The 13718-nt window shown below is 39.6% G+C and overlaps 1 protein-coding gene across 6 annotated transcripts in view; it reads right to left on the bottom strand.

Moving 5' to 3' along the window:
• CEP164 (centrosomal protein 164) overlaps positions 1–13718 on the bottom strand; it is a 1424585-nt gene that overhangs the window by 1044940 nt on the left and 365927 nt on the right. For all 6 annotated transcript variants that reach the window (XM_044080950.1, XM_044080952.1, XM_044080951.1 and 3 more), the window contains one exon: positions 5063–5137. In XM_044080950.1, the coding sequence (XP_043936885.1) occupies positions 5063–5137 (75 nt within the window). The remainder of the gene's footprint in view (positions 1–5062; positions 5138–13718) is intronic.

Here is a 13718-nt window from a genome sequence, read left to right as displayed (position 1 = left end):
TTATGTACAATACTGTGCTCGTGACTCGGTTCTGCTGTTTAGATCCGTTCCCAGTAATGCACTGGGGTTCCTAGGTCGTTTTTATGATGAAATGAGTTGAAAGGTTATTGCAAATACTTGTGGATGCACGGAATTGTGTGTAATGGAACATCGCAATGCTAACGGACCTCGCGGCCTACTCAGAAATGGAAAAATAAATGGATTAAAGTATTTACCTCAAGAAAAAAATCGAAAAAGGCAGGATTCAGCCTAAAACAGAAGAAGATGTCATTCAGATGTTTCTGCAAAGGTGGACTGACTTTTTTCAGGCTGGATTTACATTGTAGAGACGGAGAAATGTGAGTTTTGCTTCTTCAGGTGTATCTATGGATATTTTTTCATTTTTATGGTAGAATATTAATGCAGCAGGATATTTCGTCTGAAAGCTTGTGTTTTTTTCTATCAGGTAACCACAGTATTTATTCAGTTTCTGACGATTTTGCTTGACTTCAAGAGGAAGATCTTGGCTTATTGTGATTCTGTGTCCTCTCCTTGTGAGGGTTTTCTTGGTTTTATATGCAGAAAGTATTAGTCGTACATGGGCTGAATTAAGGATCCTGACGTATATCTGTCTTGGTTAGTCCGTGTTTTGTGAGCGTCTTATGGATCTGTGAGCTCTTTCAATTGTTATGTCCTCCAAAAGTTCTTTATCCTGTAGTGTGCTTAGTATTTCTTTAATAATTGTGTTTAGTTGGGTGTTTTCAACAGACTCTGGTATTCCCCTGATAGTGAGATTATTCCGTCTGCTTCTAGCTTCCAAGTCCAAGACTTTTTGTTGCAATTCTGAAATATTATTTGCACCAGCCTGTAAACTTTTATTATGTCTTGTATTTTCAGCTCATTGTCCATGATTTTTGCTTCATTTTGTTCTAATCTGAGCATAATTTGGTCCATGTTTGAGCTGAAAGTATTTAGTTTGTGCGAACATCCTTTGACTTTTGTTTGCAGTGGTTGTAATGCAATTTTAAGGTCTTCTAATGTTAATGCTTGTTCTTGCTTTGCTCTAAGGACAGGTTTAGTAATTTCTGACTGGATTTTATTTGTTTTTAGCCTTTTTGACGAAATATCTTTTTCTGGTATAACTATATTTGATAGTGTAGATTTGGAAGTTACTGCTTCCATGTGCTCAGGTTGATTTTCCATTTCCAACGTTGATTTAGTTGTTTTTCAGATAAAATATAGTCAGCTAAAACAAAGGTGCAGAAGGTTGTTTTTATTCTGGCAATTTTATGTTAAGACAAGTCCTGTTTTCCTTATTTTTTTCACTCAGGCCTACTTATCTGGAAGAATCCACACCATGCGGTTCAGGGATCTGATTGCAGTGAGTATTATTTTTCTTGCAAAAAAGGTTATCCGACGAAAAATACAGCTGATATATTTAAGCAGATTACTTGTTGCCTTTTCCTCTGTTGAAAAGTTGATAGTTTTCCTCAGGATGCATAGGCAAAAGGTCAGATATCGTTAAAAGTTAAGGGAGCTACACAGCTAGAGTGCTCACTGGCCATCCACCATTTTGGAAAAACGCTGTTGTTGAAATGTAATTTTATTTGTCCTCTGCTAACCATAAAGTCTGACCGAGTCAATGGTCCATTCTCAGTGGAGGCCCAGGGAGAAAAGCTCCATAACAGATTCAAAAATATTTAAATAATAGTTGATGAGTAATTGTATACAAGGGGAGAAAAGCCCTGCAACAGACTAAATATTTTAAAATGAGCTGGGGAGAAAGGCTTCACAAAACAGACATAAACACATTTTACAACAGCTGATAAGCAAATTATATACAAGGGGAGAAAATTCCTCCAACAGATGAAACACAAACGGATTGAGATACATTTTTAGAATATTACTAGGATAAACTATGATGAAGAATACGTTATGAAGTTTGAATAGCCAGACATGTTGCAGAAGTGGATAGCCTATGTCAAGTAAACTAATACATAGTTTTCAAAATATTGATTATATTTCTAATAACATATGGAGATGAGAAATAACAGAGTAATCTGCTGCCAAAACAGACAGAGTAGGAGAATGAGATGAGGAGGAGTAATGAGCAGGAAGAAAAACTAAGGACATGGAGAGAGAGTTTGTATTACAGAGATGATAATGTTATGGAAGGACACTGAAGAGGAAAATAAATAACAGTAAGTATCAGCTGATGAGGTAGAAGAGCATACAACAGTAGTACAATATCATTAAAGTGACAGCTTCTTATGAAATTAGGCCACTACTACCTGGTAAGTTATGGGGGTGTTACTGAATTAAGAGTGAGAAAAGCATAGTTATAGTGAGTCATGCATCTGCTTTGAGAGATGTGCGGGTTTAGTTGTCAGATAGATATTTTTTTAGATTGTTCTTGAAATTGAAAAGGTTGCTAGTATGTTTAAGGGATACGGGGATAGAGTTCCAGGAGTGGGCTACATAGCTGGACTGAGTCATTGGCCCATTTTCAGTGGAGGCCCGGGGAGAAAAGCTCCACAACAGATTCAAAAACATTTAAATAGTAGTTGATGAGTAATTATATGGTGACAGATGTGGCTTGTAGGTAGTGAGAGGCATTTTGCTTTCCGAATGAGGTGGTCTAGAAGGGGTGTACGTATAAGTCTAGCAAGGCTTTATTTTGTTCTGGTTTGCATATTAATTTGCGGATTAGGAGATGTGTGTAAGTGAGTTGCTTAGGTAATTCAAGCCAATCAAGTTGTTTTATGGCTACGCGATGATGGGTTCTGTTTGATGAGTTAGGGGCAAATTTTGCTGTTTTGTTATAGCACTGTTTTAGTTTATTTTGGATGGAAGCTTGAAGATTAACAGTACCAGGGAGCCATATAGCAAAGTGGTGAGTAGGATTTTTTTGTTCTATAGAGTGTTCCTAATTTTTAGTGATTTTTTTTTTTTTTTTTTTGATAACCTGTTGCACACTCAAGTCAAGTTTCAGGTTCTCATCAATCATCATACCCAGTAGCTTTGTACGTGGGATGACCTCTACAGGGGTGTTATCAAAGGCTGTAATTAAGAATTTTTTGAGGTATGAAAGGGCTTCTGGAAGGAATATTAACAGCTTTGTTTTTTTTTTTTTTAGATTGAATAGAAGCTGGGAGTTGTTGAGCCAGCTTTTAAGTGTTGAAAATGACTCTTGTGTGATATGTGTAGAGTAAGTGGGTTGCTGGCAGGACATTTTAATGTGGAGTCACCAGCATACTGTATGACGGATGCTTGACATTTGGCAGAGTGTAGGTTGTTACTGATAAGTTGGGAGAAACTGTACAGATCATATCTCTCAACTGTACAGGTTTTCGCAGAATGTCCAGCTTTTTGCCTCATATTTTTGGTGTGTTCCCCCTAAACTCTTTCCCTTTCTGGCAAATAGCTGAGGATTGAAGTCTTTAAATAAACACAAACATTTGAGTTTAATACTCCACATCCTTCGGAAAATTCATGCTAATGCAAAACCTATTATTCCATCGACTTTCTAGGTTTGTAAGGGCAATATTTAAAATCTGTCCCTATTTGTTCCCCCGTCATTTTAGGCTTTCTCCAGATGTTTTGCTCTAAGAGGTTAAGACGTATGGTATAGATTTATACCCAGAGATGAGACATGACTAGTTGATGTTAACATCTCCTAGTATAATTTGTGGAATGTCCACGACAGGATGTCCTTCAATGTGCTGATATTGCCTCCAGGTGGGATATAAGGTCTGCCATGCACATTGTGCATTTAGTTTTAGGTTACTTAGAAGTAATGTTGCATTATGGAAGAAGGGTATGAGAGATGGGAAAGGTGACAGGTTTATGCTACTGTGATACATTATTGCTATTCCTCCTGCTATTTTATTTACTCTGTCAGCTCTGAGGAGGTTAAAGCCAGGGGGTAATATTTCTGTTTCTGCAGAAATAACCATCAACTGGGTGTAGGCTATGCTGGAATTTATTCAATCAGATGCAGTTTGTGTTAAGAGTAAATCCCAGCATAATTTATAATCTAGCTGTGGATCACTTCCATTATACAATGGTTTATTATTCTTTTACCAGTGCATTTTTAGTTTTCCATTTCTCTATGTCACTTTGAAATAACTATATGCCCTTTTCCTTTCAGATGAGATATGGATGTCTGTGATAACATGCTTGACCTATGAACTTTGAAGATGGGAGTAAAATGAGACACATGTTGATATTAACATACAGCTTGCCTCTTCACCCTCAAAAAATAAAAGCAACAAATCTCGAACATGTCCCTATGGTTTCTTTGCGTGTTGTGTCTGCAAATGAAAATATGTTTTCATTAGGCAGGCAAAGTCATACGCTGCTGGTGGAAGTCACTTGATATTTTGTTCTGCTATTTACAGCCTCAATTTTCACACCTGACTGACCTTTAACCCAATGTCTTATCTGTCTGTCAAGTAATTTGGAAGACTGTCATAAAATCCAGAATCGTTATTAAGTTATGTCAACAATGTACAACAGGTTCAAACAGCAAATAATTCTTTATTTCAACCAATGGGAAGTTTCAAAGCTTCAAGACAGATCCACCAAAGCCAGATGCCTCAACAAGCACTGTCCTAGCAGCTAAGTTTGGATAGTGAGTGCATGGTCTGTATTTACGTCTTCCATACCTTCAACATTCATAAACAGCTTTTCTGTACTCTTATTACGACTGAGAATGTATTCTAAACTTCTGAGTATAAGGAAAAGAAAATGACAGCTGTAGTTTACTTTTCTTCACTAGCAGCAGTGATTTTTTTTAATGCGGGCAATACAACTTTATACGAGTTACTTTGAGATTTAGATAGAGAACAAATCTGTTCTGACATTATAAGATGGCAGCCACCCACACTACATAATGTGCAATATCAAGCAAGCATGGGGTGCATTAGTGCTTTTCAACAGCTTACTTGTAATCAAAGAATTGTTGCTGAAAAACAAATGTTGCTAATCTGCTCATAGTCATGATGTAAGAGGCAAAGTAATCAGTCTCTTCAATTTGTAAAGCAAACATAAACATTTTAGTGGACAATATGAAAAAACTTACCACATCCTTAACAATTTCATCATCTGAATGACTCAAGACCTGCAATTCTTTGATCTGTTCACTGGGCTCAGATTCCTGTAGGACATAGCAATAGAAAGTAGATGCATATTCATATCTGTTTAGGTTTTAAAATGTCAGCTAACAAAGTCGTTCTATATTCTAGTTAAGTCAAAAAACAATATGGGAACATTTAGAAAATGTCTACATAGACAAGTATAAAAAACGTGCTCTAAACAACAGAAATAGAAGAAACTCCTATTCTTGGGCACCTTAAAGAAGGCACTAATGCAAAAACAGAAAGAGACAGACAAAAACACAAATGGTTAGAGAGACATAAATTATATTATATTATACTAGATAGCAAAGTAAATGGACAAATAGATTGCTTTGACTTTAATGTTCTTAACTGGTCAACTGATAAATTATTAAAATAACAGAATTACAGCAAAACTAGTGTCTGTCTCATCATTAATCTAAAAAAATATGTTAGTGCAGAAAGTCCACTGGTTCACTGGAGAACATCAGAAAAAAAATAGGTTTGTGGATATTTTGCAGTACTTTTGATGCAGTTTAGCTCTTTGATCTTTTGTATATTTTACCGTGGACATCATCATAACTACTAAACTGCATCTTAGATCCATTAAATACAGCCTCCCTTCAGTCACATGACTAAATCATCCATTAAAATACATCCTCCCTTCAGTCACATGACTAAATCAACCAATCAAACTCAAAACTGTTAAATTACATTAAATTCTTAAGCAAATCTTTATAAAATAATAGTTCTTCTTAAAATTAAAAGTTAAAATATGTATACACATCTAAAAAATTATGATAGTAAATAAAACATATATAAATAAAACATACAAGAAAATGAATGTGACCAAAGGGAGGATGCATTTTAATGGCTCTAAGCTGGAGTTTAGTAGCTCTGAAGAAGTCTACTGTAAAATATATAAAGGGCAAAAGCACTACACACGTATATTAATAGCACTGCAAAATATCTACAAACCTGTTTTTTCTGCTGTTCTCCCATGACCCAGTGGATTTGCTACACTAGCAAATTATTAACATAAAATGCAGGCATCTTTATTCTTCTTTGCTACACATCACATTATTTACCATTTAATCTTATCAGGGACAGCCAGCTTAAGATACAGAAATTTTTCAATGAAGTCCTCCTTCTAATTCAGCTTCATAACTGGATGTGAAGGAGGCACGCTCATGCGCGCGCGCACACACACACACACACACACACACACACACACACACACACACACACACACACATGCACACACACACACACATGCACACACACACACATGCACACACACACACACACACACACACACACACACACACACACACACACACATGCACACACACAAGCACACACACAAGCACACATGCATTGCAAGCAAAGGTTAAGTCTATTTAGGACAAACAATTTATGGGGCGAGACAGAATCTGAACATGAACTTCCTAGTTACTAAGCTTGAGTTCAAACTCAGACCATGCTGCCTAAGAGGTGATATTCAGAAAGGGCCATGTTATTGTTCTCAACCAACAACACTTAACTCTGCATCCCCTACATACCTGACTTCCTCTCCTTACTGCCAAGTAATGCAACTAATTTCTTGTTTGCTACCTATAATGTTAAGATACAATATCACTGCATTCTTAGCTACAGCAAAGGATGAAATGTGCAGGGGAAAATGTACAGTTGTGTACACTTACCATAAATGTAGATGTTTGAGTGTATTCACTGTTGAAGTCATTACATTTGGATAATCTGCTGGCAGGTTGCCCTCAGTCGGCCTGAATTCCAAAGTCTTGGGTCCTGCGTCGGTTGCTGTCTTTTCTTCCATGACGTCAGGTCGTCAGTGGTATAAAACATGCAGCCAATGCCATTTTCTTTAGTTTTTCTTGCCCCCGATGTCAGCTGCCCCCAAAAAGGTAGCAATATTATATATATATATATATATATATATATATATATATATATATATATATACATATATATACATATATATATATATATATATATATATATATATATATATATATATATATATATATATATATATATATATATATATATATATATATATACATATATATACGTATATATATATATATATATATATATATATATATATATATATATATATACATGCATCAATATAAACTTTACCTTCATCTACAAGCAAATACACCACATAGGTTGTAGAAGATAGTGAAGGAAAGATAAACTTCAGAATGACAGGGGGATGGTAAGAGGGTAACCTGGACTGCAACAGTGAATACACTCTAACATCTACATTTATGGTAAGTGTACACAACTGTACTATGTTCTTCGTGTTTCACTGTTGCAGTCATTACATTTGGGTAGAATCCCAAAGCTATGGTTGGGAGGCTGGAGCTAAACAGCATTAGGTGCGGCTATAAGGCCCTGCAGCACTGCAGTGGCAAAGCCTGCCCTGGACTTAGAGAGGCAAATGGTAATGCTATGTGAAGGTTTGAACAGAACTCCAAGTAGCAGCCTCTAGAATGTCTTTGGTTGGTACTCCTCTGAGAAAGGCTGCTGAAGTAGCTGCAGCTCTGGTGGAATGAGACCTAATGCCTTTGGGCCCACGTTTACCATGGTGTAAGTAGCAGAAATGGATGCAGTGGCTTATCCACTTTGAAATTATCTGCTTTGAAATAGCCTTTCCTTCTGATCCTGCAGCATATGACACTAGTAATTGCTCAGTTTTTCTTAGAGCTTTAGTCCTGCTCAAGTAGTATCGTAGCTGTCTGTGTACATCCAAGGAATTCAGAATTCTCTCCCCTTTGTTCTGCGAATTTGGATAAAAAGTTGGCAGATTAATTGTTTGGTTAAGAGCCACACTGGAAACCACAGTAGGCATAAAAGTAGGATTTGTCCACAGAGACACCCTGTCCGGGTAAAATATGATAAAAGGCTCTACAGCCATGAGGGCCTGTAGCTCTGAAACTCTTCTTGCTAAAGTAATTGCAAGTAGCAGAGCTGTCTTCCATGATAAGACCTTTATGTCAGCGGTAGCAGCTGGCTCAAATGAAGGCAGGGTGAGCTTTTCCAACACATAACTGAGGTCCCATGCAGGCAATGGTGATCTTCTAGGGGGCCTTAAATTGTTGGCTCCTCTAAGATACTGCTTTAGTAAAGGATGAGAAAAGATTGGTGGCTCTATGTTGTAATGAGCCGAAATGGCAGAGGCATGGATTTTGACTGATGAGAAAGATAGGCCTTTGTCAAGCATCTCAGTTAAGTATTGTAATATCTGAGGAATATTTGGTTCTGCTGTATCAGTTCCTTGTGCTTGATTCCAAGCACAGAATCTCTTCCACTTGTCAGTATAAGATTTTCTAGTACTAGGCCTTCTGGCTTCCAAAATGACATCCAGCACAGCTTTACTGAGAGGTGTTATTTGTATGACTACATGATTAGCCATGCTGCCAGGTTTAGAGTCTGTAGTTGACTGTGCAGGATCTGATTGTTTTGCTGGGACAGTAGTTGTGGTCTTTGAGGCAAGGTCCATGCTGGGTATTGAGACAAGTTCCTTAGGATTGGGTACCAGTATTGGCGGGGCCAGTCCGGGGCAATTAATATCATCTTTGGCTTCTCTTGTCTGACTTTTAGGAGGACCTTGGGTAAAAGAGGCAGAGGAGGAAAGGCGTAAACTGTTAGGTTTTTCCACCTGAAGGATAGGGCATCCACTTTCCATGTTTGTCTGTGATAAGTCCTTGTGCAGAATCTTTTCAATTGATAATTTTGAGGAAAGGCAAACAGATCTATGTCTGGGCTCCCCCATTTCTCTGTTATCATGCTGAAGACTTGTGGATTTATTTTCCACTTGTGAGGATCCATAAGGTTTCTGCTTAAATCATCTGCCAGAGTGTTCTGTTTTCCTGGCAGGAATTGAGCTTGAAGATGTATTTGGTAGGTCAAAGCTGTGTCCCACAGTGCCATTGCTAATCTGCAAAGGGGGTATGAGTGTGTGCCCCCTTGCTTGTTTATATACCACATGACTGTGGTGCTGTCCATCTTTATCAGTAGTTGTCCTGGATGAAGCAAGTCCTTGAAGGCTGTTAGGGCATTTTGAACAGCTAGCATCTCTTTCTGGTTGATATGTAGATGCATTTGTTTTGGTGCCCATATGCCCTGAATGCATCTTCCTGCCATGTGGGCCCCCCAGGCATAATCTGATGCATCTGTTGTTAAGGTTTGGTTGGCAGGGGGTAGAGTGAAGGGCCATCCCATGTTTTGGTGACAGGCCTTTGCCCCCATAGAAACTCCTGTTGCAGGCAGGAATGACAGGAATCATTGTTTCCAGACTGTGTGAATGTTGACTCCATAAACTTTTTAGGTACCACTGAAGTTTCCTCATATACAGTCTTGCATATGGAATTAGTAGGATGCCATGAAGCACACAGCCTGCAGAATTTGTCTTGCAGAAGACTGGGTTTTTGTTGCCATCAGTTTGAAGTAAGTAGTCAGTTACCTTTGTTTGTCTAGCGTAGGGAAAGCCATCTGGGCAGTTGTATTCAAGCTTGCACCCAGGAATGTTATCTTTTGAGAGGGTACCAGTTGTAATTTATTTTAGTTTATTGTGCATCCTAGGCATGTTAGAAGCCTTTTCACAAACGGCAGGTGTCAAAGAAGAGTGTCCTTGTTCTCTGCTTGAATGAGACAGTCCAAGTAAGGATATATTTGTATACTTCTCTGTCTGCAAAATGCAATTACTGGTGCCAAACATTTTGTAAGGACCCTGGGCACAGTAGATAAGCCAAAGGGTAGGGCAGAGAATTGGTAATGCATTAAGCCAGCCTTGAATCTGAGGTATCTTCTGCACGATTGTCTTATTGGGACATGTAGGTATGCCTCTTTTAGGTCTAATGTCACCAGCCAAGCATTCTTGCCCAGCATGGGCAGAAGCTGCTGCAAAGTCAGCATTTTGAATTTTGGAATGTCCAGGTATGTGTTCAGAATTGATAAATCCAGTACTGGCCGCCAGGCCTTGTCCTTTCTGGGTACCAAGAACAGTCTTGAGTAAAAACCTTGTCCTTTTTCCTGTTCTAGTACTGGTTGAATGGCCCCCATATCCATGAGGGACATAACCTGTTTCTGTGCCTCTGCCCATTGATTTTTGGGCAGATATGGCCAACCGTTTGCCATTGGCAGAGTTGGAAATGGAATCTGTATCCCTGTGATACTATGTTTAGTACCCACTTGTCCTGGGTTACTAAATGCCAATTTTGAGCAAAATGTGCTAATTTTCCCCCTAAGGGTGCTGTCAAAAAATAAGAGTTTGGTGTGGCAGAGGGAAGACATTGGGACTGTTTTCTGTAGGTTTGTGCTTTATCTCCCCCTGATTTGGAGGTAGATGCGCCCCATTGCTTTGACCTGTATGAATCTTGCACCTGGTATCTAGAACCCTTTGGGTGTTTGGATTTGCCCCTTTGAGCTCTGTCTGACACAGGAAAGGATCAATTTTTTGTAGGCCAGTGTCTACTGAATCTTGGTGGCTGCACTTGTAAGAAGTCTTTAACAGTTTGCATACACTTAGCTTTGTCTTCCATTTTCTTTAAAACCTCTTCTGCCTTAATACCAAACAGAGAATCATGCTGTAAAGGTGCATCTAGCAATTTAGCTTTAACATGATCAGGCAAATTTTGTTCCTTTAGCCAGGCATGCCTCCTAATCACAGATCTAGTAACTGCGGCCCTGCAGGAGGCCTCTAAGGAATCAAAACCACACAGTGTTGGCCTTAGGTCAAGTGGTACCCTAGGCAAAAGGGCTCCACAGTGCCCCCCCACACAACCTGGTGCCCCCATCCTGGTCTACTTACACCATTCAATATTCTGGAAAAGCGCCCCTGCTAGACTGGCGCCCTAGGCAGCTGCCTAGTTGGCCTATGCCTAAGGCTGGCTATGAAACCACATTGCAAAGTATGCTTTCTAACTTGTTCAGCTGCATGTAATAATTACTGCAATTCTTTATTTTCTGCAAATTCTGAAATCAACATCATTTTCTGTTTCAGCAATCCCATAACATGCTGTTGGTACTTAAGCATATGAAATTGAAAGTTTAAGGCCCTGACTGCCAAGGTTGCAGATGTATAAACCTTTTTTCCCCATCTGTCAAGTGCCCTTGCATCTCTGTTAGAGGGGGTAGGATTTTTTGCTGTTGAGGCCTTAACTCCCTTTGGACGCTGTGAAATAGTTTCAGGATCAGCAGCAGGGTTTCTAAATAAAAATTTATGTGAGTCAGGGACCCTGTAATATCTGTCAGGCTTACTGGGAGCCGGAGGTAAGGAGTCAGGGGTCAAGCTTGACTCCGAAAACACATCATCCACAATGTCTGAAACAGGGGGAATGGCTAAAGGCTTGTGCTGAGGGAGAAGAAGGAAATCCCTGAGGCTCTTTTTTGATTCTGAGAAGTCTTAACTCTCCCAGTGAAAATGCTCCCTCAAAGTATGCAAGGTTTCTCCAAATGAATAATCCTCTGGAGGAGATGCAGATGGAATAGACTCCTCAGCATCAGAATCCTCATAGGGAGGTATAGATAATTCCTGATCAGAAGAGGAATCAGAAGAAATAGAAACCTGATCTGAAGATTCATAATCAGTGTCTTGCCTAGGCCTCTTATCTGGAGGGGGATGGGTATCCCTGATCAAGGTAATAAGGTCTTCAGCCATTTTGATCATCTGTTTTTTAGACATAGAGGCCTGTGCACGTGGCTCATGCATCGGTTTTTTAGTTTTACAAGGTGCCTTTGTCTTTGGTTTTGCAGCTGTCGTCGGTTTGATGTATAAATGTTGAGGTATGAATACACATTCAGAAGCCGGTGCCTGCTCAGCGGCTCTGGACCCATCCGAGGGAGATACATCCATCGGTCCAATACCTTGAGTATCTTGTGGCATGCCGGACTCCACATGGGTGTTGGTAGAGGCCTGCGACTCGAAGGTAGCGGGTATCATGGGCTGCGAAAGTGCCTCACTGAGTACCGGTGAACCGGCGACTGGCTTAGAAGAAACTTCGTCGTCGGTTTTAGATCTCGACTGCCTTTCTCTGTCCTTTTCTTTGCGTTTTTTATGTACTCCAGTAGTCAGATTGCTATCCGACATTTCTGAGCAGTTAAATCTGTTTCCAAAATACTTTGATGCAAAAATATACTGACGCTTAATAGTGCGTTGGTTAAATCTAGCACAAAACCGACAGCCAGACACGTTGTGATCAGGGCCTAGGCAAGGAATACAGTATAAATGGAAATCCTTATGAGGTATTTGCTTCCCACAAGTAATACAATTATTAACTTTTTCTGACATCGGTAAAAAGTAAGAAAAAAGTTTCCCCAATGAGGTACTTGGCTTTAGTGAAGACTTCGGTTCTGAAACTCAAACTAAAATATTTCAGTAGTCGGCCAACCGGCACTTGTGAAATGCTTCTGCTTCGTGCATCGCGCAGCAAGAAAGACTAAAGAAAATGGCGTCAGCTGCATGTTTTATACCCCTGACGACCTGACGTCATGGAAGAGAAGACAGCAACCGATGCAGGACCCAAGACTTTGGAATTCAGACCGACTGAGGACAACCTGCCAGCAGATTACCCAAATGTAATGACTGCAACAGTTTAACATGAAGAACATCTTAAGGTAAACTCTGACAGACAAGACATTGAGTGAAAGCAGGCAGGATCAGAGTGCTAAGTAATGTGCCTAATGTACCTGTCCAGCTCTGGCGGTACAGACACATAAAGCCTGACTACAGGCTTGTGACTCAGGTTCAATTAGCAGTTCAAGTGTCTGCTACAACTGTTGGGAGGAGAAAAGACATGTCCATCCTGGGGAGGAAGGGCACAGCAGAATGTGGATTGCCATAATTTCACCAAAGGATGGGCAGCAAATGCGGCTACAGCCCAGAGATGGGCAACTGGATCACCAGATCAACACTTTACCTTCATTTGCAGGTGGACAGAAGTATAAACTTGCATTTGCAAGGATGAATGGCCTCCCCAAGTGAAGTGGGTTACATCTCACTGCCCACAAGAAGGTTTAAGACTATAACAACAATGACCTCATTTCCAGGATGCCAGCAAAGTCAAAAGCAATGACCATGGGTGCCTAAATAATGGCATCTCTGGTCAGACCTCACCTGAGTACCATGAATGAAGAGTTTGAAGACCAACAAGAGGATGCAGTGACATCTCTGCTTAATTTAGCAGAAGCATATTGACGTCAAGCAGGAATGGAAATCAAACCAGAAGTGGATAAAAACCAGTCAGCAAATGAATGTGCTAAAAAACAAAAGAAAGAATATAAACTGAAGGACCAGATGAGAAGGCAAGAAATGTGGAAAAAACATAAATATAGTTGCAAGTATAGAAAACTTCTAGAAGAGCCTCATGTTGATCAGGAACGAATGCAGGAATGGTTAAGGAGAGGTGAATTTACTTCAAGAAATGAAAGGTTAATATTGGCAGCCCAAGATAGTGGGCCATGTACACGCTGGTTTACTAAGTCCACTGAACATGTGGGAGAAACAGACATATGTAGGTTTGTGGAACCGAATTGGAAACAGTCACACACCTTATTGCTGGTTGCGACTCTCTAGCGGCAGAGGGACTGTATACTGAA

This window comes from Protopterus annectens, chromosome 8.part0 (assembly GCF_019279795.1).
Source record: "Protopterus annectens isolate FY-2018-M chromosome 8.part0, PAN1.0, whole genome shotgun sequence".
Lineage (NCBI taxonomy): Eukaryota > Metazoa > Chordata > Ceratodontiformes > Protopteridae > Protopterus > Protopterus annectens.
Note: the sequence above shows the minus strand (reverse complement) of the source record. Positions and strands in the feature narration are given on the sequence as shown.